The sequence below is a fragment of the Desmodus rotundus genome, chromosome 7 (assembly GCF_022682495.2).
Source record: "Desmodus rotundus isolate HL8 chromosome 7, HLdesRot8A.1, whole genome shotgun sequence".
Classification (NCBI taxonomy): Eukaryota; Metazoa; Chordata; class Mammalia; order Chiroptera; family Phyllostomidae; genus Desmodus; species Desmodus rotundus.
Genome location: NC_071393.1, coordinates 36,840,846 through 36,868,738, shown reverse-complemented (window position 1 = coordinate 36,868,738; position 27,893 = coordinate 36,840,846). Strand labels below are relative to the sequence as shown.

General features: G+C 44.2%; 1 protein-coding gene across 3 annotated transcripts in view; it reads left to right on the top strand.

The window, feature by feature from the left end:
• Positions 1-25,970, top strand: part of BBS4 (Bardet-Biedl syndrome 4) — a 33,246-nt gene extending 7,276 nt beyond the window's left edge. For 2 of the 3 annotated variants that reach the window (XM_053927867.1, XM_045192926.3), the window contains 14 exons: positions 6,566-6,645; positions 8,859-8,922; positions 11,115-11,226; positions 12,160-12,232; positions 13,624-13,677; positions 15,573-15,700; positions 17,762-17,816; positions 18,650-18,718; positions 20,241-20,393; positions 20,491-20,662; positions 22,583-22,652; positions 23,428-23,569; positions 24,119-24,320; positions 25,613-25,970. In XM_053927867.1, coding sequence (XP_053783842.1) covers positions 6,566-6,645; positions 8,859-8,922; positions 11,115-11,226; positions 12,160-12,232; positions 13,624-13,677; positions 15,573-15,700; positions 17,762-17,816; positions 18,650-18,718; positions 20,241-20,393; positions 20,491-20,662; positions 22,583-22,652; positions 23,428-23,569; positions 24,119-24,320; positions 25,613-25,659 — 1,421 coding nt within the window. In that variant the 3' untranslated portion in view covers positions 25,660-25,970. Of the gene's footprint in view, positions 1-6,565; positions 6,646-8,858; positions 8,923-9,321; positions 10,642-11,114; positions 11,227-12,159; positions 12,233-13,623; positions 13,678-15,572; positions 15,701-17,761; positions 17,817-18,649; positions 18,719-20,240; positions 20,394-20,490; positions 20,663-22,582; positions 22,653-23,427; positions 23,570-24,118; positions 24,321-25,612 lie in introns of those variants that run through there. The other variant, XM_053927868.2, reaches the window with a different exon arrangement.
• The last annotated feature ends 1,923 nt before the right edge of the window (positions 25,971-27,893 follow it).

Sequence of the window (27,893 nt, the reverse complement as noted above, 5' to 3'; positions counted from 1 at the left end):
GGCCCGCACTCAGTCCACTGAGCCACACCAGCCAGGGTGGAACACACTTTCGATGGTTTGTTTTATGGCCCTGAGTGTGGTCTGTGTTGGAGAATGTTCAGTGTGCTGCGAGTGTGTCCTCTGCCCGTTGAATGGTGTCGTGTGTAAATGTCAGTTAAGTGCAGTTGTTTGAGAGTGTTGTTCTTCCGTGTACTCGCGGATACAGTTATTTATATCCTTACTGATATTAGACCCTGATTTCTCTACTGAGAGAAGAGTGTGGAAGTATGCAAATGTAATTATGGATGTGTCTTCTAATTTCAGTTCTATCAAATTTTACTTTGTATCCTTGAAGATCTGTTGATGGATTGCATATACATTTAGGATTATTTGACTTCTTGGTGAATTGACCCTTTTATCATTATGTACTATTCCTCGTCTATCCCTGATACAGTTCCTTGCTTGATAATGATGTAGTTCCAGTTTTGTTTTGGCTAGCATTTGAACAGTAATTGATGTATAGTTTATATACATTAAAATTCAACTTTTTTTTTAGTATAGAGTTCTGGGAGTTTTGACAAATGAAAATGATCATGTAACTACCACCACAGTTGAGAATTAGAACAGCTTACTCACTTTCCAAAATTCATTTTGACTTTGTAGAAACCACTTCTTCCACTTCCTGTTGCTTGCAACCATTAATCCTTTTTTTCTTCTTACACTGTTACCTCTCCCAGAATGTCATAGAAATGGAGTCATACATTATCTAAAGTCTTGAGTGGCCTTTTTTTCAGTCAGCATAATGTTTTTGAGTTACCTATGTTGTTATATGTCTGAGGTTTTTTTTTTTAATTGATGGGTAGTAGTATATTCTATATTTTTGCCACACTTTCTCCATCCATTCACCAGTTGAAGGACATTTGGGTAGTTTTCTTTTTAATCTTACAAATAGAGCTGTAAACATTTGTGTGAAATTTTCACTTCATTTGTGTAAGTACCTTGGAGTGAGATTGCTGGATAGTGTTGTCAGTATATTTTTAACTTTATTAGAAATTGCCGAAATGTTTTCCAAAGCAGTTATACTTCCTTCTGCAAAGTGTGAAAGCTGTAGTTATTCCACATCCATGACAGCACTTGGTATTTTCCGTTTTTTTTAAAGCCTTTCTATTAAGTGTGCAGTGGTACCTCGTTGTTTCAATTTGCATCTTCCTAATGACTGTTGATATTGAACATCTCTTCATGTGCTTATCCACAATCCCTGTATTTTCTTTGTTGAAGTGTATAAATAATATGCTCCTTAAAAAATGTGTTCACTCTTTTATTATTTTTATATATATATTTAAAAATATATTTTATTGATTATGTTATTACAGTTGTCCCATTTTTCCCCCCTTATTCCCCTCTGCCCTGTACCCTGCTGCCCACCATCATTCCTCCACCTTAGTTCATGCCCATGAATCATACCCTCCCCCTGTCTATTTTGTACTTACCATCTATGCTTCTTGTTCCCTGTACCTTTTTCCCCACTCTTCCTCCTCCCCCTCCCCACTGATAACCCTCCATGATCTTTATTTCAGGGAATCTGTTCCTGTTGTAGTTGTTTGCTTAGTTTGTTTTTGTTTTTTTAGGTTGAGTTGTTGATAGTTGTGAGTGTGGTGTCATTTTAATGTTCGTATTTTTGATCTTCTTTTTCTTAGATAAGTCGCTTTAACATTTTACATAATAAGGGCTTGGTGATGATGAACTCCTTGAACTTGACCTTATCTGGGAAGCACTTTATCTGCCCTTCCAATTTAAATGAAAGCTTTGCTGGATAGAGCAATCTTGAATGTAGGTCCTTGCCTTTCATGACCTGGAATACTTCTTTCCAGCCCCTTCTTGCTTGCAAGGTTTTTGAGAAATCAGCTCATAGTCTTATGGGAACTCCTTTGCAGGTAACTGTCTCCTTTTCTCTTGCTGCTTTTAAGATTCTCTCCTTGTCTTTAACCTTGGCTAATGTAATTATGATGTGCCTTGGTATGTGCTTCCTTGGGTCCACCTTGGAAGTCTATTTCCTTTGCCAGATTAAGGAAGTTCTTCATTATTTTTTCAAATAGGTTTTCAATTTCTCACTCTTCCTGTTCTCCTTTTGGCACCCTTATGATTTGGATGCTGGAACATTTAAAGTTGTCCCAGAAGTTCCTAAGCCTCTCCTCATATTTTTGAATTCTTGTTTCTTCATTCTGTTCTGGTTGAATGTTTATTTCTTCCGTCTGGTCCAAACCATTGATTTGAGTCCCGGTTTCCTTCCCTTTACTGTTGGTTCCCTGTACATTTTCCTTTGTTTCATTTTTTCATAGCCTTCACTTTTTCCTCTATTTTGTGACCACACTCAACCATTTCTGTGGTTTAGTATGGTTACCAGTGTTTTGAACTCTGCATCTAATAGATTGCTTGTCTGTATTTTGTTTAGTTCTTTTTCTGGAGTTTTGATCTGTTCTTTCATTTGGGCCACATTTCTTTGTCTCCTTGTTTTGGCTGCCACCCTGTGCTTGTTTCTATGTATTAGGTAGAGCTGCTTTGACTTCATGTCTTGGTAGTGTGGCCTAATATAGTAGGCATCCTATAGGGTCCAGTGGCACAGCCTCCCCTATCACCCAGGCTGGGTACTTGAGGTGTGCTCTTCGTGTGGACTGAGTATACCCTGCTCTTGTAGTTGAGTCTTGGTTGCTATTGGCAGATAAATGAGAGAGATTTACGCAGGCCAGTCAGCTACAAGTACTGGCTGTGACCACTGTCCACCAGCCTCTACCCTCTGTGGAGGACCAGCTGTGCAGGGGCAGGGTGGTGGTGCACTGACGTGGTCTGCAGCTGTCGACTGGGTGTGCTGGTCCTGGGGTTAAAATTGCTCATTTTTTTAATTGTAAGATTCTAATAGTAGGCAACACTCTGATTTGCGTTTTTTAAATTTTGTTCTTTAGGCTGTAGAAACAGTGTTACTTAGTGGTATTGTAAACTAAAAGGTTCAGTGTCTCCTTCTCTTTTACTTTTTTCCTTTAGAGGATTGGTGACAGAGTCGTAGGCCTTACATACAATTGAGTCTTGGTCCAGGTACTCAGTAAGTCACTGTTCCCAGAATATTCATTACAGTGTATCTTTACCCGCTTTATATGCATGCACACACAAGACTTTAAAGCTGGTGATTTTTATGTTTTTAGTAGGAAATTTTAATTCTGGAAGTGGTTAGGCAGAACATGCATGGCTAAGATCTGCTGACTGATGGGGCGAGGAGGCAGAGAAAGGAGGACACAGAAGTCATCAAAGAATATCAGTCGGTCCTTGAGAACTACAAGGAGGGTGGTCCCACTCAGAGAATGTGTGTAATTGGCGGGTGAAGAGGCAATTGCTTGAAATTTTATCTTCTTTTCTTTTGTATATAAAATCATATCCATGATTTCATCTTACAAAGTCCATTAATATTCTCTGTTATTGGGAAGGAGTAAGCAGCTTTATTTCTTAATTTTTATGTTCCAGCAACATTAACTCTGGGTCACAGTAAGCTTTTTTCCCTTCCTGTCATATCTTGGGTATATAAGTCTTAGGTTTTCTGTTGATGTATCTTCTAAGGTTCTGGAAGAGAATGATTACAACTGATTACAAACCATTTCCTTCTCTTCCCCTGCTGTATACTTTCTTTTACATTTTTAAACATCAAGGAAAATCTCAAACATGTACTGAAGTGCATTAAAAAGATACGAGCACTTATGTATTACTCACTGGCCAGATTTAAAGAATGAAAACATTTAGCCATGTATACTTTTGAGCTCTTTACTTTTTTGAGAAATACAGCATTAAAGAGTTGATGTCTCCTTTTTTTTTTGATTTTTTAAATAATATATTTTATTGATTATGCTATTAGTTGTCCCATTTCCCCCCCTCTATTCCCCTCCTCCCTGCACACCCCCTCCTACCCACATTCCCCGCCCTTTAGTTCATGTCCATGGGTCGTACATATAAGTTCTTTGGCTTTTATATTTCCTATACTATTCTTACCCTCCCCCTGTCTATTTTCTACCGACCATTTATTCTACTTATTCTCTGTACCTTTCTCCCCTCTCTCCCCCTCCTACTCCCCTGCTGATAACCTTCCATGTAATCTCCATTTCTGTGATTCTTTCTTGTTCTAGTTGTTTGCTTAGTTTGCTTTTGTTTTTGTTTTAGGTGTGGTTGTTAATAACTGTGAGTTTGCTGTCATTTTTACTGTTCATATTTTTTATCTTCTTTTTCTTAGATAAATCCCTTCAACATTTCATATAATAAGGGCTTGGTGATGATGAACTCCTTGAACTTGACCTTATCTGGAGAAGCACTTTATCTGCCCTTTCATTCTAAATGATAGCTTTGCTGGATAGAGCAATCTTGGATGTAGGTCCTTGCCTCTCATGACTTGGAATACTTCTTTCCAGCCCCTTGCCTGCAAAGTTTCTTTTAAGAAAGCAGCTGACAGTCCTATGGGGACTTCTTTGTAGGTAACTGTCCCCTTTTCTCTTGTGGCTTTTAAGATTCTTTCCTTATCTTTAATCTTGGCTAATTAATTATGATGTGCCTTGGTGTGTTCCTCCTTGGGTCTGACTTCTTTAGTAGTCTCTGAGCTTCCGGACTTACTGGAAGTCTATTTCCTTCAGCAGATTGGGAAAGTTCTCCTTCATTATGTTTTCAAATAAGTTTTCGATTTCTTCCTCTTCTCCTTCTGGCACCCCTATGCTTCAGATGTTGGAATGTTTGAAGTTGTCCGAGAAGTTCCTAATAATTTAAAAATATGAGGCCTCTCTTCATATTTTTGAATTCTTGTTTCTTCATTCTGTTCTGGTTGAATGTTTACTTCTTCCTTCTGGTCCAAACCATTGATTTGAGTCCCAGTTTCTTTCCCATCACTGTTGGATCCCTGTGCATTTTCTTTTAATTCACTTTTCATAGCCTTCACTTTTTCCTTTATTTTATGACCATACTCAACCAATTCTGTGAGCATCCTGATTACCAGTGTTTTGAACTGTGCATCTTATAGATTGGCTTTCTCTTCATTGTTTAGTTGTATTTTTTCTGGAGTTTTGTTCTGTTCTTTCATTTAGGCCACTTTTTTGTCTTGGCGTGTCTGTTATGTAGTAAGGGGCGGAGCCTTAGTTGTTTGACATTCAGGTCAACCTATGTTCTGGTGCTGTACGTAGGGGATGGGCACAAAAGGGAACAATGTTGCTTGCTAGGGTCTCAGCTGGCTTTCAGCCGTTCCCCCGCTACCCACAAGCAAAGTGGGCCCTTCTGGTGCTGATTCCCGGTGGGTGGGCTTGTGTATGTTCTAGGACCCTGTGGGTCTCTCCAGTGAACTCTCCTGTGAGGCTGGGAGTTTCTCTTGCTGCTGCCTCAACCCCCACAGGTTTTTACAGTCAGAGGTTTGAGGCTTTATTTTCCTGTGCTGGAACTGTGGGTTGCTTGGTCTGTCTTACTCCCTAGTTGTTCCTCCTGGTTTATCTGCACACAAATGTGGGTCCGCCCAGTCCACCAGCTGTCATCTCACCTGGTCTGTGAGCCACTGCCTTGCTGAGAGTCCTCTCCACCCGCTGCCTGTCTCCGCCCCTCCTACTGGACTGGATGAATGCTTCTTCTTAAACTCCTTGGCTGTCGGATTTCCATACATTTTGATTTTCTGTCAGTTCTGGTTGTTTTTGTTTTAAATTTGTTGTTGTCCTTTTGGTTGTGCAAGGAGGCACAGTGTGTCTACCTACGCCTCCATCTTGGCCGGAAGTCCCTGAACCTGCAATACTGGCATATTGAGATGACTCTCTAACCAACTGAGCTAACCAGCTGGGACACAAGTAACTAATTTTACTGTTTCTCCATCATGAATCATTTTCAGTGACTCAAATAGAGTTCATTTCCACTCCCATGCAATATAGTATTCACATTTGAGCTATTGCTAAGACTGTGTTTAAATATATAAAATATTTTTGGTCCTCTGATCACATGTGACATTAACTGTGTTACACACGAGAGTATATATATTTTGTTAGTAACATTCCTGAAATATTTTTAGACAATCTTCATATTTACCTTCTATATCTAGGGGAGAGTGAGGAGAAGAGATTAAAAATGATGTTAGTTTTTTTCAGGCCAAGTTTCACTTGAAAAACTAACATTATAATCTATGAAAAGTGAAGGAAGCATTTATTTAAATATTTATTTTTTGAGAGAGGGGAGGGGAGAGAAACATCGATAGGTTGCCTCTCGCATGTCTCCAATCAGGGACCTGGCCAATGACCCAGGCATGTGCCCTGACTAGGAATCTAACGGGTGACCTTTCGGTCGCAGAGCAGCACCCACCCCCCTGAGCCACACCGGTCAGGGCAGAAGCATCTGTTTAGTGTGTACTAGTAGACATGTATCGCTTAATAGTCTGTATACTTTTGATGCACTGTATTCTTGTGGTCAGCACCGTGATAACTTAATTTGATATTGCAAAATGCTTGTGGTTAGCTTAGACAGGAGGAATGGTGATAAAGGAGAAAACCTAACAATGACTGTGTTCTTTGTTTTGTCAAAATACGCTGCCCAGCTCTAGAGTTTCCTATTCTGGAGAAGCAGAACTGGTTGATCCATCTCCACTATATCCAGAAGGATTATGACGCATGCAAGGTGAGAGGCTGCAGTGACAGCGAGACTTTGGCTAGGCAGCTAGCAGTGTCTGTCACACACTTTGTCGCAGTGTCTATCCCATTAACAATGTGTGAGTTCCTGTTTCCCCACACTTGGTATTTGCTAGCTTTTCTACGAGCATGATGCTTAACAGCCTCAAAAAGGCAGTGGCCTCCAACAACAGGCATTTATTTACTGCTCGTGGGCCTTCATGTTGACTGCGGGGTGGCTGGGTTTGAGTACAAGCTGTGGGTCAGGATCAGGTACGTTCCACGTGTCCTCTTATTTAAGACCAGGCTGAAGGGGCGGTCACTCTCTGGGACTGGTTAATCTCACCGCGGAGGGCAGGTGTTTGACACAGTGTAGTGTTTCACTTTTTGATCCTTGGGTAAGTGAAAAATGGTATTTTATTTAGTTTTGTTTTACAGTTCTCTTGTTCTGGTAAGCTTTATCATTATTTATGTATTTAAAAACCATCTGTATTTCCTTTTCTCTAAACTATCTTTATATAACATACTATATGTTACATATTTGCTGGCAAACAGTAATATTAACATGCAAGATACATCCTTGGTGTTCTTAGATTTGTAATGTCTCTGAGGTTGTGGTTTTTAATTTATACCTGTGGCATTTATACCTATAGCAATGCACAGAACTAGCAATGGTTAGCACCAGTGTGAATCTTGAAAGGATTCTTTCTTTCTTTTTATGGTGTTTTCCTTTTTCTTATTTGTTTTCCTTTTTCTTATTTGACCACTCTCTCTGTTTCCTTGTTTTGGCTTCTCTTTCTCTGCCTATTTCTTAAGAATTGGGGCTATTCCTATGTCCTATCCTTGACCCCTTTATCTGCTCATTCCACACACTTCCTCCTGATCTCCAGACCAATCTAACTCCTACTGAATACTTCACAGGCATCTCAAATTCATCTTTCTGTGGCTGAATTTATTTCCTTCCTTCCAAACGTGTTCCTTCTCCTGTTCTCTGTCTCAAAGATGGGTACCATCATTCACTCGCCCAGCCGTCTGTGTCAGAGTCCCTGACCCACTTTCCCTGATACAATGTAGCTAATCATCAAGTTCTGGAGATCCTTCTCTTACTGTCTCCTGAAATTGTCCACTTTCCCCCACTCTCCATGTCTTAGTTAATCCCCTTTATTTTAATTTAAATTACCACGAGTTCTTATATCACCCTTGCCTCTAATTTTGCCCCCTGTCTAAAAATGTTTTTTATTTAATAAAGCAAATAGAATCAGGTTACTTACTGCTTAAAACTTACCAATATATCCCATTGCTCTCAGCCTTTTAGCATAGCATTTGAAGCCTTTCTCTCTCTGAGTCTCCTGGCTACCCCAGCTTCTCCACCCCCTGCCAACACAGGATTTAAAACTGGCAACTCTGGAAAGCTTTACCTGATTCTCCGAGTTAGACTCAGGCGCTTGCCCCCTGAGCTCCCGTGGCACCTGACGTGTAGCCCATCGTGGTAGAAAGGTAGAGCCTGTGTTGCTCATCAGAGAGCCCCCAGCATCTACAGTGGTACTTGCAGATCTTTTCGTCTTTTTCTTCGCTTGACTAGAGAGATTCTAGATAGAGGTTGGCAAACTTTTCCTGCAGTGGGCCAGACGGTAAATATTTCAGGCTGTACAGGCCACGTGCAATCTCTGTTTCGTAAGCTTATTTTCCCTTATTTTATTTTTACATCCTTACCCGAGGATGTGCTTTACTGATTTTAAAGAGAGGGGGAAGGAGAGAGAGGGAGAAACATTGATGTGAGAGAGAAACATCGGTTACTGGTTGCCTCCCGCACATGCCCTGACTGGACATCAAACCCAGAACCTAGGTGTGTGTCCTGACCGGGGATCGAACCCTTAGCCTTTTGGTGCACAGGACGGTGCTCCAATTAACTGAGCCACCCGGCCAGGGCTGATTTTTTTATAACCCTTTAAAACTATGAAAACTGCTTCTAGCTGGAGAGCTATACAAAAGTATGTTCTGCGGGCTAGATTTGGCCCATGGGTTATCGTTTGCCAACCCCTGTATCTAGAATACATGATCATAACGAGAATCGAGACTTTAAAAAAAATAGGAATGAACTACTTTATTAGTAATTATTAGTATCTGGATTCTTACATCTTTTCCTTGCCCATATCTGCCTTTTCTTAAAAACACTTGAAGACACTTAACCATTCCTCAGAAGTATTTTTCTTCCTTTTTCAGGCTGTTATCAAAGAACAGCTTCGGGAGACCCAGGGGTTATGTGAATATGCTCTCTATGTCCAAGGTAAGACATATTATAGATACTTCTTTTCTTCTTGCTAGAGGAATGCACGCTTTGCCTCGCTTCTGGAAAAAGATCAAACAACTTATGAAATGCTTAAATTCAAGTAAGTGTGATACGAATGTCTTTTTCAGTATTGTTTTTGAAATCAGAACACAATTCCTTTGCTAGATTTGACCTCAGAAATGACTGATTTGTTTAAATAAAATTGTTACCATACTTCACCCATTTTCTAGTTTCTGGTTGGTGTTTTTCAGAATGGATGTTAAGGTCCCTTCGTCATGCAGCAGTTTCAGGCCCATAAGAGGCTTTTGAAAGGGTTCCTTGTAGTCAGGCTAAAAGCGATGAGGAAAGGCTTGAGGATTTTTAGTAAGGTAAGTCAGGATGAAAGGAAGAAGCCTAGAGATATACAGGATGAAGCAGAGACACCTTATTTTTAAAAAGGTTTTAGCTTGGCTGCGCCTCCAGTCTGGGCAGGCACCCCATAGCCGCCAAGGTAATTTCTCCCGGTGATGCAAACTCATGATTCCCACTTCCCGCATCCACTTCCCACTGAGGTCTTCCAGCCAACAGGAGCAGCATCTGAAGCTGATGGGCAAAAGCAACGGTGGCAAGCAGCTGTACAGGGCCATGCCTCGTCCTTTTGCCACTGCTCCCACTCCCGCTGCCTCCTGGCTGTTCAAAACCAGGCAGTTTGCAAAGGCGCAGCTGCAGCCTGCAGTAAGTGGAAGTGACGATCTAAGTATCTTCTATTCCAATAGAACTGCATGTTACCCAAAGGGAGGAAACTAAAGTGACTGTATTTGAGATTGTACCAGGGCTCTGAAACATCATTTTCAATCAGACCTCTTCTTCAAGGTGCAATGGCCTATGAAACTTTAGAGCGGTATCAGAAAGCTTATGTGGATTATAAAACAGTGTTTTGCAATAGACTGAATCCAGAAAGCAAATGACAGTATTAATAGGAGAATAAGAATTTTAATGGGTCTGGATGGACTGAGCTGGCGGGAGAAGCTGTTCCCCATTCCTTCTGTGCCCACTTCCATGCAACTATGTGCTTGGCAGCCTGTGGCGAAGATGCCCCCAGACCAATGGGAGATTCCTGGAGCCCATCGTCAGCTGGGCATCGCAAATGAACACACATTTCAGACGTTTATTTAAACAGGAAATCAGTGTGTAAAGGACCAAAACTATAAAGATGTCCTTGGTCAATAACATAAATGCTTACAGAGTCACAATACAGAATATGCATTTACACAGAGCTCTCTGTTACTGGGAGCTGTGCCACTTTGAAGAGGCAAAGCAGGACTGTGACCAGGTGCTCCAGGTAACAGGAATGTGAAAGCATGCCGTAGACATGCTCTTGCTCATAAAGGTCAAGAATTATCAGAAAAGTTTAAACGATCTCAATAAAGTTCTCCTACTAGACTCAAGCATTGTTGAGTCGCAGGTGGAAATGGTAACCAGCTTCCTTATATTAAGGACAGTAGGCATCATTCAGCATGGGAAAGGACGGAAGGAAAACTGAGATTCAAGAGGTGAATGAAGGCCTCGAAGAGCCTGATAGGACCTCTGAGGAGGTCCCTCCCGTCTGCCTTGCCCCTGAGGAGGGCGGTGACACGAGCATTGGGCCACCAGAGCACTATGAAGAACTGTCGTCTGCCAAGCCTAACAGTGCCCGTGAAGTCGGTCAGCTCCTAAGCCCTGTCAGTGCTAGGAAGGGTAAGCCGCCGCACGTCTCTTAGCCTCCAGAGAAAGATTTGCCGTGTTGCTGAGTAACAAACTTGGAGAGGATATATTTCTCCTTCCCCTTCAGTCTCTGAAAGATAATCTCATTGCCAAATATTTAAATGTCTTCTCCCTGCCCTTTTAAGCATGACCATATTTATTCCCTTAATGAAAACGAAAAGTGAAGAACTCATCGTACTGAAAGCTTGGTTAACTGAGTCAAAATAAAGATATTTCTTACAAGAAAGCACGCAGGTCTCCAAAAAAGAGAGAGAGAGAGGTTTTAGAATGTCAGTAACTTTGCTACTTGTTTCAACCCATCTGAAGTCATACCTGGTTGTATTAAAGATACAACTATCCAAAGAGTTTGTTTATGATTCCCCATCTCCACGTCTTTAATTTTTCTGATACCAGGCTGCATCCTTCCCAGAACATGATTTTCTTTTCTTTGTTTTGTTTCTTGGCAGCATTGCTATTTCGCCTGGAAGGAAATATCCAAGACTCCCTAGAGCTCTTTCAGACGTGTGCCGTCCTCAGCCCTCAGTGTGCTGACAACCTCAAGCAGGTGGCCAGATCTCTGTGAGTGAGCGCAGCCTGGAGACCACGGGGCACCCATAGAAAACAGTGATGAGCATTCTCAGGCAGAGGCTGCTTCGGGCTGCCTGGTCAGCCTGATGCACAGAGAAAGAGAGCTCTAAAGATACAGGGGGATTCACTTGAAGAGTGTAGGTTTAACTTTAAAATTTGACAAAAAAAACTCATATAAAGAAACTGAATATTTCAAACACTGTACTAGTCTAGTTTGACAGGGGAACACTGACGTTGGTTATCATATAAATAGTGACATTTTGTGCCCTCAGGCCCCTAATTTTAGTGCCAGCCCACGGTGACTTTCTCATCCAACGCTAGCGTAATCCTCTATTGAAACTCCGTAGGTTTTTAGTGTTTGTTAGTGGAGGCCCTGAAGTTTTCTGAATGCAGGCGGCCTCCAAAGTCTTCCTAAGCTGTTAGGTACACTAACAGCTTTCCTACACCAGTAAAGTAGTATTCTGTGGGGTTCCCGTCATTACTTATCTTATTTGTACCTGCTCTATCTTTGCTTAGAGCCCATTTTTCCTGTTTCTCCAGAACTGTTATCCAGCATTGGGGATAGAGACTTAGGCTGGGGAGGTCATGTCCCTCATCGACGATGGTGATAAATGATGGCAGGGTCAGGGTTAGAAAAGCTTGAGTTAATAATTATGGAAAATGTAGCCCTGACCAAGTGGTTCAGCTGGTCACAATGTCATCCTGTACAGTGTATAGCACACACCAAAAGTTCCCAGGTTCGATTCCTGGTCAGGGCACATACCTAAGTTGTGGGTTTGATCCCTGGTAGGGGCGCATATAGGAGGCAGCCAATCAATGTTTCTTTCTCACATCGATGTTTCTCTCTTTCTAAAATCAAGAAAAACATAGCCTCAGGTGAGGGTTTAAAAAAAAATTATTACGGAAAATGTATTTCTTCCACAGATTTCTTTTGGGAAAACATAAAGCTGCCACCGAAGTATATAACGAAGCAGCTAAACTTAACCAGAAAGATTGGGTGAGTAGGAAACTAAGTTCTTTGTTATTAGTAACATGCTAATGGTTCCATTTATCATATGGCTGTCTTTTGTTGTTATTACCGAATTCTTACATGCCCCAAAATGTCTTTGTATTCACACTAGATTGGTGATTTACGAGGTAGAAGACCAAAAGTCATGTGTCTGTTTAACTTAGCAGACATTGCTGCGTGGTTTTCTGGCAGTGAATGTTGCTACTGAGCAGTTTGTTATTATTCTGATTCCTGTCGATAACCCCACTTTCATTCTAGGGGCATTCTCCTTTCTCTACAGTATCTTAAACTAAGGGAGGTATTTTTTTTTTAAGATTTTTAATTTTTTGTTTAAATTTTTAGAGAGAGGGAAAAGGAGGGAGAAAGAGAGGGAGAGAAACATTGATCGGTTGCCTCTCATTCATGCCCCAGTCGGGGACAAACCTGCAACCCAGGCCTGTGCTCTGACCAGGAATCAGACCGGTGACCTTTCGCTTTCTGGGATGATGCCCAACCAACTGAGCCACACTGGTCAGGGTTAAATGCAGGGAGGTTTAATAAAGGGAATTCAGGAGATTTTGTGGAGCTCAAGGTCAGGAAATACAAGTTGGTCTTGGAGTGAACTCGAATGGAAAGCTGTCAGCAACCAGGGTAGCTACTCTGCATTTGTTTCATTTTTTCTTTTTGTAGATCAGCAGTTGGCAAACACTTTTTGTAAAGGGCCAGCTAATCAATATTTTAAGCTTTGTGGCTTCATACAGTCTCTGTTGCAACTACTGAACTCTGAGGTCCTAGTGTGAAAGAGTCATAGACAATGCCCACAAAACTTTATTTACAAAGAAAGGCAGAGACAGATTTGGTCTGTGATTGTCAATTTGCTGGCCTCTGCTGTGTGCATCTGCAGACTTATCCAAATATGGATATTCCATCACGGTGCCCTGCAGATGTTGCTCTCAGTCCCCAAGTCCACATCGTCTAGTGAATTCTTAGATTCCTAGGAAAGGGAACCCAACAGCCACATACGTGTGTACATATCTCTTTATGGTGAGGCAGGGCTGTGGGTCGCCTCTATTGCGATGAGAGCCCAAAGGGGGTAGGCAGTGGGCGTCAGTTAGGAAAAGTATGGGGATGGGCTGGGTACGTACCCCAAGGTACCACACAGATTCCAAACCTTCTGTTTGTTCTGCTTTTATCTCTTTTAATCTTTGTTTTTTTTTAATATTAAGGAACCCATGTTTCAGTATTAAATATATTTTGAGTATGAGATATCGTCAGAAACTAACTGTAGTGCATAATTTAAAGTTTAAACTTTGCTGAACAATAACAGTCTCTAGGTGTTTGTTTTTTCACTGTAATATGTACTGTGGAACCTAAGCTGTTTTCTTTTCTTTTGTGTGTAGGAGATCTGTCATAACCTAGGAGTTTGCTACATTTATCTGAAACAGTTCAACAAGGTAATTTATAGAAAAGTTGGGGGCATTTCAGCAGTTGCCTGGTGATTTCACTGAGGGTACATTTGTTACAAAGGTTCATTGCTACTGTGTATTATTCCTAGTGCTTGCAGAGGCTTTGGGAAGTAAAAATTGAAAGTGCCACATGCATTTATCCCCATTTTCTCATTTGTCATTATTCACCTTAAAAAAAAAAAGATTTTATTTACTTATTTTTAGAGAAATGGGAAGGGAGGGAGAAAGGGAGGGAGAGATACATCAATATGTGAGAGCTACATCAACCGGTTGCCTCTCGCACTCTGCCAGCCAGGGACCCGGCCCACAACCCAGGCAGGTGCCCTGACTGGGAATCAAACCGGTGACCCTTTGGTTCGCAGGCCAACACGGTCCACTGAGCCACATCAGCCAGGGCTTTTATCCACCTTTTCCCCCCGCTGCTTTCAACAAGAAAAGGAAACGTTCTAGAAATATGAGGGAATGGTATTCTAATTGCTTTGCCCTCTTTTTCCTCTAACCCCAGTTTAATTTTCCAGCATAGAAACAAATGTTCAGTAAAACTTAGCATCAGAGAGTGTCACCGTGACCATGTGGGCTCTCTCGCTCTGACAGCAGCTGGCTTTAGTTTGTAAGGCCATTAGAGATGGGTTTTAAGTTGTAAGTGGGTATGGTTTCTAAGAGTTTCGGTTTTTAAGGTTATTTTCCATGTGAGAATCTGTGCTTCATTGGGACTAAGCTGTGGGCTCTAAGGCTGTAGATAAGGTAAACCACTGGGGCCTGCCTTGGTACTCAGGTATGAGAAAGAGATGTATGTATCTTAACCGAGGGGGAGACTAGACTCCTGAGAGCTCTGAACGTTACTGGCAGTGGGGCTGTCCCGAACTTCCTTCATGAAGCTTCCACTGTGATTCTGGAGTGATTGAGAAGTTTATTCTCTTTTTTCCAGTGCCGACAGGGCTGAGAATCTGAGTTGGTTAATAAGCATTTGACAGTGCTTAATCTGTCCCTCAAGAGTTGAAAAATATCTGTATACCAGCAGTTGAGATGTGAGAGTAACTTTTACTCTTCTGAAACATATAATAAGTAACTAATATATGCGAATGTAAAAATATGTATTTAGTGTGTCTCTCAGGTTTTTGGGCAGATCTCACAGTGTTACATGCTTGGTTAGGAGATTGTTCTCTTCAGAGGATATCCTAAGCAAGTACATTTCTGTTAGCACGATCATTCTGAGCTAAGGAAGAGGCAGAATTGGTCTTTGGTCAGACCTGTAAAGAAGGAGGAGATTATCTTTAGATTTTACCGTAAAGCTAGCGGAGCAAATACAACACTTGACATTTATGCAAATACCCACCGAATCAGTGAACGACTGAAAAAAGCCCTTGACTGTCTCCTAGGAGGATATGATCTCCTTCAGAACAAGGAGTTTGTTAGCTCCAGCAGAGCGAGCAGCCAGAGCAACAGGCACTCAGTGAATGCACGTTGAGTGAGTAAATGAGGACAACCCAGTCGTTCATCACAATATGAGTGAGGAAGATGAGGCCCACTCTGGGAAAGGTTGGTCACCGGTGCAGCTGGCTGGGCAGCACTGTGTACTGTACTGTGATGTCCCTCTGACTCTCGAAGTATGAGTCATGGGCATGATTGTCAAGAAGCAGAAAACGCAGAAAGGTTAATCACCTCGTCTAAACTCTCCCAAGCGGCTCCAGAGGCAGATCCTCCGTGTGTCCAGCTGTCCGTGAGCACGTACGGTTTTGGTGTGCGGTGGTGTTTTGGGCAGCGAGGGCTATGTTTTGAAATGTGCTGTTCCTACGTTAGTGCAGCAGGAGCCCCGTTTTCACCTTGGCCACTCCCTTTTCACGGCAGTGATTTGGCTCTCTTTGTCTCGTCCCCCGGGTTAGGCACAAGACCAGTTGCACCGAGCCCTGCATCTTAACAGGCACGATCTGACTTACATAATGCTGGGGAAGATTCACTTGCTGGAGGGAAACTTGGACAAAGCCGTCGAAATCTACAAGAAAGCTGTGGAGTAAGTGCGTCTGATTTCTGTAGAGCAAATAAAAACCTAAAAAAATGGGAGCAGGTATATGAACTCCCAAGACTAAGACAATATGTAACTGACCACCAGTTGTATGCATTACAGTAAATGTTAGGAGCTCCCAATAAGGCTTAAATAAGGAAGACTGGTGTTTCTTTCTCACTTATTAATGTGGCTGGTTCAGCCTAGCTGGGCAGCTCTGCTCTGCAAGGCCGGTCAGGGATCCAGGTCCCCTCCTGATTGACCTGCCATTCCTTATGTGGTTGTCTTCCCCTGCGTGGTTGAAACTGACTTGCTGTAGCATCCAGGTTCCAGGTTGTGGTGGGGGTAGGGGGTATAGGAAACTAAGTCCTGAATAAACAGCTGATAGTGTTTCAAATGGCCCAGAAGTCACACACAGCGTTCCTGCTCTCATTCCTTGGTTCAAAATTAGTGAGGTGGCCACAACCAGCTACAAGGGAAGTGGGCGCCCGTGCTTGAGAGGAGGTGTTATTAGCATGAGACCAATAACTTGGTTTTTTCTTAAACAGCATTAGAGGAGGCCAGAGCCCCGTTAATGGTGGAACTGCTCCCGCAGGATGGCGTTCCATCTTCCCTCTCCAGAAGCACATGCTGTCTTGCCTTTTCTGTGTGGGGTCTGGTCTGGTCCTACGCGGGAGAGTTGTAGCAAAGTGCTGTAGTGTCTGGTGTGTTTGGTCACTTAACACAGTGCCTGGTCATAGAGTCTGTTGTTCCTGATAATTAGGCCATGCACTGAACTGCCTTTGTTAAATTAATTTGTAGTCACCTTAGTCTTCCACCATAGTTGTAATGTAGTAGCTTTGCTGGTTCTGTCAGTCACAGTACAGCTTTCTGAATTTCCTTCATATTTTGTGTCTAAAAAGATATGAAAATCCTTTGATTTGAAGAGGATAAGTTTATGTGGATAAGTAGGAAGGAGCCCTGACCTGTGACCCCTGCCTTCTAAAAGACTAGCTCACATAAATCTGCAGGGTGATACTCATCCAGAGGCTGGTAGAGGACTTAAGTCACAAAAATTTCCAAGGCAGAAAAGGGGGCAGCTGAGCATTTGGAGTCTCACTAAGAAGTTGGAGACCCACAGCTGGGAGATGGCAGTGATGTTTTGGTGGGGGGATGAGCGCTGCCAGAATCATGGAAGATACTTAGTTTGGGGGAAGGAGGGGGTCGAAATGGATATTTACTATAGCACGGAGTGAAGGGCAAGTACTCGAGCTGAGTAAGCTCTGTTTAGCCAGCCCAGGCCGCCCTGGCAGGGGCTTCGGCCCTTCTGGTTGGTCTTCCCGTAGGTAACCAGAGCCTTACGTCATTCCTTAGAAGCAGGAGATGTTGTTCCTTGCTTTTGGCATTTTTCCTGTTGAAACGGTCTGATGATCCTGTAGCCAGATCAACTCAGCTCAGTGTTGCTTTGGTTTTGTAACAAAGATAAATATCGGGAAGGGATAAATACCAGTGTTTACTCCCCAAAGCCAGTGGCTGATTCTTTCTTAGAGCTGGTATGTCTTCTTTCTTTTGTTCAATATGGCCATTCAGCATGGCCTTTTGTTTAATGTGGAGGGCAGAGCATTGGGACCTTTGGGATCCTAAATTACAAAGAAAATTATGCGATCTACCATTGTGAGTAGCGTGAGAACAGGAAAAAAGGCCCACCTGAAAAGCACTGGCTAAAACTGTGTGTTCCGGACTGACCTGGCTTATAAAGCATTGCTCTTTAATTCTATCAGTGTAACGAAGACAGTCACACAAAATATTCCAAAGGTGCTTTCTTAGGACTTGGACCCTAAGAAAAGGTCCTGAAAAGGAGTCTGGATTCTAAGTCCCATCTTCTTCTCTTTGAGCAATCCTTCCTGTAGCCAGGGCTGGGGTACCTACTATTGAAGGCAGCCCCCCCGGGTGCCTGGGGGGCTTCTGTGGGGAGTGGGACATGCAGTGGAGTCTCAGGTGCCACACACGGGCACGTTGCTGTGCGTGTGCCGCGGTGTCTGGTCTGCGTGTCTCCCTCTGAGCATCTCTGTGTTGGTCTTTGTGTTGCAGATTCTCACCAGAAAATACAGAACTTCTTACAACTTTAGGGTTGCTCTACCTTCAGGTAAGGAGAACTCTGCTCTTTCACGCGCTGATGCTAGAAATGCTTTTGGATTTCTGTGTGTTGTGGTTTCCTTGCATTTTGATTAACACATTTCACTGAAGCTCATATGAAGCACAGGAACCTTATATGTTAAAGGAATTAACTTAGTTTTCCGCATTCAAATCAAAACTGCAGTTACGATTTTTAAAGGGAAGAGCATATGTGAGAAATAACTGCCTGGTCGTGGGAACTGTCATTTTGTGATGAGAGTTAGCACCCTCAGGGCTTTGGGGCCAAGGCCATTTCTGATGTTCCTTCTTCCCAGCCAGGCCCTATGGGAAGGAGAAGGCAGAACATTGTCTAGAATAAGAAGTCAGTCTCCTCTCCCCTCCACGTTCCTGAGTGTGAATGAAGTTCTTTTAGCTCCATCAGTTCTCTGAATCAGCATGAGCATTGGGGCCTAGGTGCCCCGGAGGGGCTTCTGTCCATCCCATTCCCCCTTGTACTCTCCTGGTTCCCTGCCCAGCTGATCTTGCCTCCAGCTCTGCCCCTTCGGTAGCCTTTCTGACTGTTTCAGCTTTCTTTAAAAGGAATTGGAGTTTAACCCTGGACCTTCCTGGCTGTGTCTTGGGAGGCTGGCCTCAGGGGAGATGAAGCCAACCAGCCCGTTTCCTGCTTAGAGACAGTGAGCAGCAGCACTGGTGTGGCCGAGGTGGTTCCTGGCAGATAGTTTGATACTATCAGGGGACAAATGTGGGGATTTTTAGTTTTCTTTTCCTCTCTGGTATCTGTAGCTCTCTTTTTAACTCTCATCTCCCCAGTGACAAAATTCTCTGCTTTGCTTTTTCTTCAAGCTTGGCATTTACCAGAAGGCATTCGAACACCTTGGAAACGCACTGACTTACGACCCTACCAACTACAAGGTACTGCAGGCTGTCAAACCCCAGCGCCCTCGCATGCATGCGGCGGTCCCACTGCTCCTAGAGAAGGTCTGGCCCGGAGAGCGTTGGACTGCCTCAGAAATCACCTTTTCCTCAGGAAAATCATAAACGCAGCTCTTCTTATGAGAAAATATTGTAAAGCGCTGGTGCACTGTTTCTTATTTTTCAAAAGAGCACATTTGTGCCCTGGCCAGCACCTCAGTAGGTTGGAGTGACATCCCAAATACGCCGAGGTTGAGGGTTCGATCCCTGGTCAGGGCACATACAGGAAGCAACCAATGAAGGCATAATTGAGTGGCACAACAGATGGATGTTTCTCCCTCTCTCTCCCTTGTCTCTCTCTCTCTCAAATCAATAAATACATTTGTGCCCTGGGTAGTGTGGTTCAGTGGATTGAGTGCCAGCCTGCCAAACCAAAGGGTTGCCAGTTTGATTCCTAGCCAGGGTACGTGCCTGGGTTGTGGGCCAGGACCCCAGTAGGGGGTGTGCAAAGGGGCAACCAATTTATATTTGTCTCCTTCTCTTTCTCCCTCCTTTTCCCAATCAATCAATCAATCGATCGATCAAGTCTTTTTTAAAAAAGAGCGCATTTGTTATGATAGGCCTGTGAAAGTGACATTGTAGAGCTGGTAAAGTTTTATGTACTGTATTTAGAAAATTAGCACAGCTTCCACAACTGCTGTCAAAGACAACTTCCAGTGAAACGACTTCCAGATTCTTAATGAACTCGCAATTAGAACTCTTGTCCAGATGTGTCTTTAGGGAGGAGAAGACCATCGGCTGGATGAATATCACTGGGGGAGATGCAGCAAAAGGGCTGTGAAGGATACAGCCCTCGGTCCTGTCTCAGATTCACACTAGCCTGACTCCCGTCAGCTCCCCAACCGACACCTGGACTGATGGAGCCTACAGCTGAGTCACCCTGTGTCCTGTGGCAGAAGGAGCTATACCTTCAGTGGCAGAGGAAGGAGTATTTGAGTTGTCAGGGCAGCAGGGGGTGTTTAGGGGCTGCAGGGAACAGATGAAGGCAGTATTTACTGAAAGGGCTCCGAGGCTCAGAAATGCTGACTCCTCTGGTGCGAAGTAGGAAACAACTGAGCCGGGTAAAGTTGGCGACATTGTATCTTTCTCTTTCTGCACCGTGCCAGAAAGAGCCGCAGCGTCGGGGCAGGGACATTTCTCACGATCGTTTATCTCAGCGGCTTGAACAATGTTAAGCCGTGTTTTGCCATGTACAATGCACACCCATGTCTTTGTGCACATTAGACACAGGATTATTATACTCATGGCATGTAATCATTATATCCATGTATAATGTGCATCCTTGTTTTTCCTTAAAAATTTGGGCAAAAAAGTGCACATTATACACAGCAAAATACAGTATTACGTCCCTGGAGCTTTTCAAGTCGCGCTATGCAGAGCATCAGCACCCAGGAGGACTCCTTCACTGCTGCAGCCTTTTGGGGATGACTGAGTTACCAGCTTTCCGCATCCTGTGTTTCAGGCCATCTTGGCAGCAGGCAGCATGATGCAGACCCATGGAGACTTCGACGTCGCCCTCACCAAGTACAGGGTTGTAGCTTGTGCCGTTCCGGAAAGTCCTCCACTCTGGAATAACATTGGAATGTGTTTCTTTGGCAAGAAGAAATACGTGGCAGTGAGTGTCCTCTTGCCTTCCTTTTTTGTGTCCCTGTATGCCATTACTGGGTCTGCCCGGCTTGCCCTCCCCTCTCTGAATCCTCTCTCTCCTGCAGGCTATCAGCTGCCTGAAGCGAGCCAACTACTTGGCACCCTTTGATTGGAAGATTCTCTATAACCTGGGCCTTGTCCATTTGACCATGCAGCAGTACGCGTCAGCTTTCCATTTTCTCAGTGCCGCCATCAACTTCCAGCCAAAGCTGGGGGAGCTCTACATGCTCCTGGCTGGTAAGAGACAGTTAGGTGGGGAACTCTCTCCACAATCTGTAATTAGGGGAAAATGAATTAGAGTCACTGGAGGCCAGTGGCTAAATGTCCCGTAGAAGCCATTCCCTTGCAGATGCCATAGTGAAACCAAAAAAGCCGGGGTTCGTGCTGCCTGTCACCTACCAGACCCAGTAAGCAGAGACAGGGATTGAATCTTCATGGGCGCTTTATTCAGATGGCCGGTGATCTGAGAACACGGTGGGTTTGTCCCCTAACAGACCATCTCACCTTCCCTTTCAAGCCAGCCTTTTTTCTAAGGGGGAAAAAGTGTAGGTAAGGGATTTGGGACTCAGGAAAGAAGTTAATCAGATAAAAGCTGCAGTCTGGCAATTTCCCAAACATCCTTTCACCTGCTGACCCATCATTTTCTGTATCTGTGTCCTGGGCAATTTTCTTTATCTGTGTCCTGGGCTGCAGACTGTCTCTCCTGGGAACACAGTGGCTGGGATACCACCTCGGCTGCTTATGGTCCCTCCTGGAGCACAAAGGCCAATCGCTTGTGGTCTCCTGGAGTCAGGGTGGGCTGAACCTGCAGTTCCTGAAACAATAGCTTTCCACATGCACTAACTACTAGGCTTAGTAACTCTTACCTTCAACTCAACTTGTCCAACTCTTGAGTCCCCCATCAATAGGAATCTGGATTACAGTGCTAGAGCTTGAAAAACAGTGAAGAGAATGATGACAAAGTGCTTGGTTGCTTCTAATTTGGGGGAATTTCACTCAGAGACCACCAGGTTAAATCAAGATCACCCTTAGTTTATCTCTTACCAAATGTTTTCCCTTGGCTTGCCAATTCATTTTATATATATAAGTTCCAGATTTCATCAAATGTAAGCCATATATGTTACAGGGTTAATGAGGGGATTAAATAACCAGTGAATATTAACTATTGGTTTTATTGTTAGCTACTATAATACAAAAGTATTGACTGAATATCCTTTCTAGGGGATAGTTTTCCATATGCCGAACTTACTAAATGTAAGCCCAAAGCAGTTTGCATGTTTTCATTGACGTTGGTCTTCAGGTGCTTTCTTGGGTCATTATTGTGGGGTTCTTATTTATAGAGAAAGATTGATTGCCAAAGCACGTTGAGTGGTGTTTATTTGGGGGTCGTCTGAATACGAAACTAGCGTAGTTGAAATAGGGATAGGAGTGTACACAAATCGCCGCTCCGTGAGCACTAGCAGCGTCCCAGAGCAGAGAGAGGGCTTTCACACTGTTCTGGAGGATAAGCTGGAATTTAGTCTCGTGAGTTCCCTGCTATTAGCAGGCGGCAGTGTGACAGGAGGGAGTGGGGGGTGAGTCAGGAAAGTTTGGAGGCCACAGTATAGTGCAAGGACTTTAGACTTTGTCCTCGAGGCTGTGCTTTTCCAGCTGTGTTCCTAGATCTCCTCTTCGGAGTCTCCAGAAGCGCAGGCACATCGGTGGGGAGGCGGTGTGCACAGGGGCTCCTACTGTTTCATAGGCGAGGCTTCCAGCAAATGCTTGTTAAAAAGGTGGGAGTGTCCTGGTGCTAATCCAAGTTTAAATGTCATGGTTGTAGATGATCGAGGATTGGTGAGGGCTCTCAAGTGGGATAGTAACATGTTCGGGTTTGTTCGTAAGTCAGTGAGAAAGCTGGCAGTATCGTGGCAGGTGGATGGAGGCAGAGGGGGACGCTGCCACAGCCTGAAACAATTTGTGCAATGTCAGAAAAAGAAACTGCAAAAAACAAATGGGATTCAGAGAACTTGGCAACTGAGTGATTGAGTAGAAGGTGGTGTTGAGCTGAGAGGGCAAAGGAGCGGTTAAGTCTGGGGCCTGAATGAACCGTGGTCTTCAAACGTTCCTTTTGCTTTCTAAGCTGGGCTTTCCAGCTGCAGTTCTGTTTTTTTGTTGCAGTGGCTCTGACCAATCTCGAAGATACTGAGAATGCCAAGAGAGCCTACGCAGAAGCAGTGCGCCTGGATGAGTAAGCTGCTCCGTAGGAGATGGTATTGGGGAGGGCTAGAGTCTCCAAGGCCACGAGGTGGCGCCAGATGCTTGCTCTCCATGGCCTCTGTGCGCAAGGCCTAAGTGTGGATGTGATGCTAAGTGTGCAGTGGCTCAGCAGGAACTGACACTGGCGCTTTCTGAGAAAGTGCTTCCAGCCTCAAGTCCAGTAGTCAGGAGGCCAGAGAAAGTCAGAGCTGGCAGTGGACTTGGACTGCTGATGCATACCCGTGGGCTAGCTAGAATACGAGATGCGACTCTGGGCTTAGTTAACTCTTTGAGACTCTTGGGATTTATTCCACTGGCATTGGCCAGGCAGCAGGGTAGGGATCCCTTCTTCAACCCATGTGGGTGGTCTCTGCTAAGGGTGGCCCAGTTGGCTCTTGTTTCTTTAGGGCAAGTGGTATATTAGGTAAGAGTTACTGGTTTGATTGGATGGTTAGTACACTGGGACTTTACAATAACCACGTTTAGAAGTATACTAACAGTACTTTCTGTTATGTAGTCTTGCTTTAATTCTCCTTGACTGCCTTATCGTGAGTTGGCATGGTAATTAAATACCTGCTTTGCTTGTTGGGCAATTATTCCTTGATTTGTCCCCACAAGTCCACACAGCATGGGTGTTTCTACCTTGCTGCACACTGGACAAATCTCTACTTATAACCAGTTTTGTTTTGTTCTGGGTCATGAGGATCTCCAGATGACCATTGGTTGCAAACCCTAAGCTCCATAGAATTCCCGTCCGGTTGCCTCAGGTATAACCCGTTAGTGAACCTCAACTACGCTGTGCTGCTGTACAACCAGGGCAAGAAGAGGGACGCCCTGGCCCAGTACCAGGAGATGGAGAAGAAGGTCAACCTGCTCAAGGACAGCAGCTCTCTGGAATTTGACTCTGAGGTGTGTCTTTTATTAGCTCCCAGGAGTTATAAGCAAGCTGCCAGGAAACTTTTGAATCAAGCCCAAATAATCCACATATAACCTATTATAAGCTCATGCTTGTTTTGGCTTTGGTGTTCCTGGCAGCGTGAGTTATTCAGCTAGTAACAGCCAGAGAAAACCGCCCCTGGAGGAAAACAGTAAGGGAAAATTCAGGCTTACTGAATCTGTTATTGATAATACAACTCCTCTGAGTTGAAGCCTATGTCTTATTGCAGCTTCCTCCCACTTGTCCTATAGGAAAGGTGGAGTTGAGCCCAGTAACACACCAAACTTGAATTGTTGTTTGAGATCCTAGATGGACCTCTTTGCCATCTCCTAAGGGCAGCCTGTGTTTTCTGCTGTTTGAAAAAGATTTCCTTGCAATAAGTACTTCTTCCCTCAAATGCTAGTACCAGTAGTCAGTATTTTAGTCAAAACCCCCCTGGGAGGAAGGTCTAGGAAGAGGTGGGTGGGCTTGTCTCTGCTGGTCACACCTTGATTCTTTCTCTCTTCCCATGTGGGTGCAAGATGGTGGAGGTGGCTCAGAAGTTGGGAGCTGCTCTCCATGTTGGGGAGGCGCTGGTTTGGACTAAACCAGCTAAAGATCCCAAATCACAGCACCGGACCACTTCAGCCAGCAAAGCTGCCTGTTCCCAGCAGCCCCTGGGCTCTAATCAAGCTCTAGGACAGGCCATGTCTTCAGCGGCTGCGTACAGAAAGCTCCCCTCAGGTAGGAGGCCACACAGCAGCACGACGACCTCCTGGGCACAGCCACGTGTGCCGGCAGAGGGTACTGAATTGAGCTCAGACTCGGAGCACGTCCAGTGTGATGTTGCCTGCAAGGGGGGAAGCCACAGGGTGGCCAAGTCGGCCCTTCTGTAAGGCATGCTGTGTATTAGCTAATAGGGACTGGCTCAGTTGGTGGGTCATACACTGGGATGCTCCATTTTTCAGGTTTAGAGACGTATCACTGTACTTTCGGTTATGCAGTCTTGCCGTAACCCTCACGGACTTCCTGTGAGTTGGCATGGGGCAGGGAATTAAAGATTTGTTAGTGAGTCATTGACAGCAGACTCAACTGTTGCTTTATTTCTTCAGTTATGGCGTAACTCACAGCTGCAAAGATATACCGCAGTCCCACTGGTCCCAGAATTTATGGGGTTTCTTGAAATTTAACAGTGAAAATAATGATTTCTTTTGGAATTGTGAAATGGAGAACTCTAGCCACCACCTCCTCTGGAGCCAGAGCCCACTGGAGGAGCACATCCGACTGGAGCACCAGCACAAATAAGAGGAAAAGGAGGAGAACCCCAGAGTAAGGGCCTCTCTGGCGAGGGTATCCCAGGTTAAGAAAGGTCCCAAGGCACAAATAGAGTGGAGGCTGGCACAGTTCCTGGGCACCGCAGAGCGCGGGGTGTGTGGTGATTATCGTGAGGAGCCTGAAGCCTGACAGCCCCCACTGGCCCTGTCACCCAGGAAATGGAGAGAAACCGCCCCAGACAGGTCCTTTGAGGATTGAGAGCAAGATTCTGGGCTCTGTGTGTGTGGCTTCAGGAGCCAGCAGGGCGCCTGATGCTCTTTGCTTTTGAAAGGACTTTTTCCCTCTGGCTGACTGAGCCCTGCCTTTGTGGGGGGACAGTTGGAGGCAGATCTTTGCTCAGCAGCCTCGCCACAATGAAGCCGTGGCTTAGCCGAGGCGATCCTCAGGCTGTGGGGCATGTCCGTCCCCAAGACAAACACAAGTCTCGCACTTACAATTTAGCTCTACTAGTCTTAACTTAAAAAATGGTGATGAAAAAAGCTCTGTAAATGGAAGCCTAGCTTGTTGAGTATCCTGGTTGCACTTGTCCAAGGGAATCCAGAACAAGTCCCTGTATCTCATTCTTGAGAGAGATCGGAGTATAGCGCCAGATTTCAGGATGACAAGAAGTGGAAGGGAAGGACTGCTCCCGTATCAGCACCAAGGATTAAAAAGTAAAAGGAAGAACTTCTTAACCAATAATTTTTTTCTTTTTTTTTTAGAGAGAGGGGAAGGGAGGGAGAAAGAGGAGAGAAACATCGATGTGTGAGAGAAACATTGATCGGTTGCCTCCTGCATACGCCGTGACCAAGGACCGAACCCACAACCCAAGCATGTGTCCTGACCAGGAATCGAACTGGCAACCATCTGCTTTGTGGGATGAAGCCCAGCCAACAGAGCCACACCAGTCAGGGCTTAACCAAGGAATTCTAAGACAATCAATGATACCACTGATGAAATGCTATCAATATACTATCCGTATGTCTTATTTAGAATAAAGATTATGTATCATCGTCCCTTTGGGAAAGTTGTTATTCAGGTATAAAAATAAGAGATCACAATAAAAGCTTTTTAAAAGAAGCTGTGATCATAGTTTTCCCTTACCTATTTTGAAACAGAGTTTGAAACTAGAGAAGGAACCCCATGCCAAGTTCCTGCTTGGTGCCAGCACAGTCCCTGCTGCAACCCTGATGGATGGTACGCCAGCACTGTGCTTCAGGGCCAGTCCCCATCTTGTACGTAAAGTGCCCTTTAATCACCATAATTTGAGGGTGGACTGACCTGTTGCTACATCAAACTGTGTTTGGAGTTCTTAATATTATGACTGGGTCTGTTTTAACATTGAAGTAGCAGCTGCCTGAGCAGAAAACTCGGTAGTTCTCATATCAGAAATAAACAGTAAAGTAACAGAAGCAATACCCTTGTCCATGGAGCTGGTACATGGCAGAACTGGGATTTGTACCCTGAGCAACTGAGAAAACTCATTTCTGTATCACTGTGGAGTCTGGTGTGCTTGTGACTGAAAAGGTCTTGGTGATAAACATTTAGGGTGTAAAATAAGACAGATGGAGAGGAGGAAGGAGGTGTGAGAGAGATTTAGGAGGTAAAATCAGCACAAACTGGGGCCCGACTGAGAGTGGCAGATAAGACCAGACTAGGATGGACACCCATCGCTGGGGAGAGTTACACAAACCAGAGAAAAGGGACACGGGGGGACTGGGGTCGAGTGTTGTGGAGTCTAGTTCTACATGTTTATCTTCGAGGCACCCAGATGCTCACAGCCATGAGACACTGGTACAGCTAGATTCCAGGTGTGAAATCTGGCGTGAAGGTAAAGGTTCAGGAGTAATTTGAATTTGGGTGATAGCTGAAACCATAGATTTGAAAGGAGTCACCCAAGGAAAGCTAGGAATAAGAATGGGAGACCAAATATGGAAACCCCAGTACTGAAAGGGAGAAGAAGAGCCCACAAAAGAGACGGGAGAAGCGGATGGCCAGGAGAGTGGTGTCAGGAAGGGGAAGGGAGAGAAGTTCAGGAAGGGAACAACCAATTTCACTGAACCCTTCCAACAGGGAGGGGCTGTTACCCTCATTTTACAAAGGGTGAAGCTGAAGCTGGGAGAGGCAGAATGAATGTTCCAAGGTACGTGACAGGATCGGAAGTTAAACCCAGGCCCAGATGCACAGCACCTGTTCTTCACCATTAACCACCACGCAGTGATGCACTTCTGGTGAACTAGGGGCCGCAACAGAGACCCAAGGGCTTGAAGACTGAAGAAGTGGAGGCTGAACTGCTGTTCTGTCCAAGTATAGTGAAGAGAGGTTTTTAGAGAGCAGAACTGAATGCATTACCTTAATCTGAAAGAAGTTTAGTGTTTGGGGAGACAAGGGCAAAAAGGCCTTCCTTTAAGTGAAGCATGGTGGAGACAGAGAATGCAGAGCGCGGGACTCTTCAGTTTTTCTAGCCCCCTTGGGGCAAGAACACAATGGTACCTTGCATTTCAGGGACAGCAATCAAGAAACATGCACTGTCTACATTAATTTGGGCTTAGATTTTCTAAAAAATAAAACTAGGTTGTACCTGTCCTGTCATTTGGGCATGGGGATTTGCCATTTCTTTCACTTTGGTGAGAAAGGAGCTATTTTAATTTCTAGTATGGGAGGTGCTCAAGTCATCACAATTTGTAGTGGAAAGTAAAGGGAGGCCAAGTACGTACCTGCAGATAAAAATGTGATTTTAGATAGCTTAAACTACAGGCAGGAAACGGGAACGATGGACTAGTAAAGGAAAGAATGCCCTTCTTACTGAATAATGTTAGTACAAAACTATGCATTTCAAACACAGTGAAACTTTGAAGCGTATGATTGAAATGATCGTGTTCTTAAGGAAGAATCACTGATAATAGCAGAAGAGCTCATGTTGGGCCAATCCTCCCATAATTAACAAATACAAACAAGCGAATAAATATAAAATGCTATCTTGGGTTGGTTACTTTTTTAGAA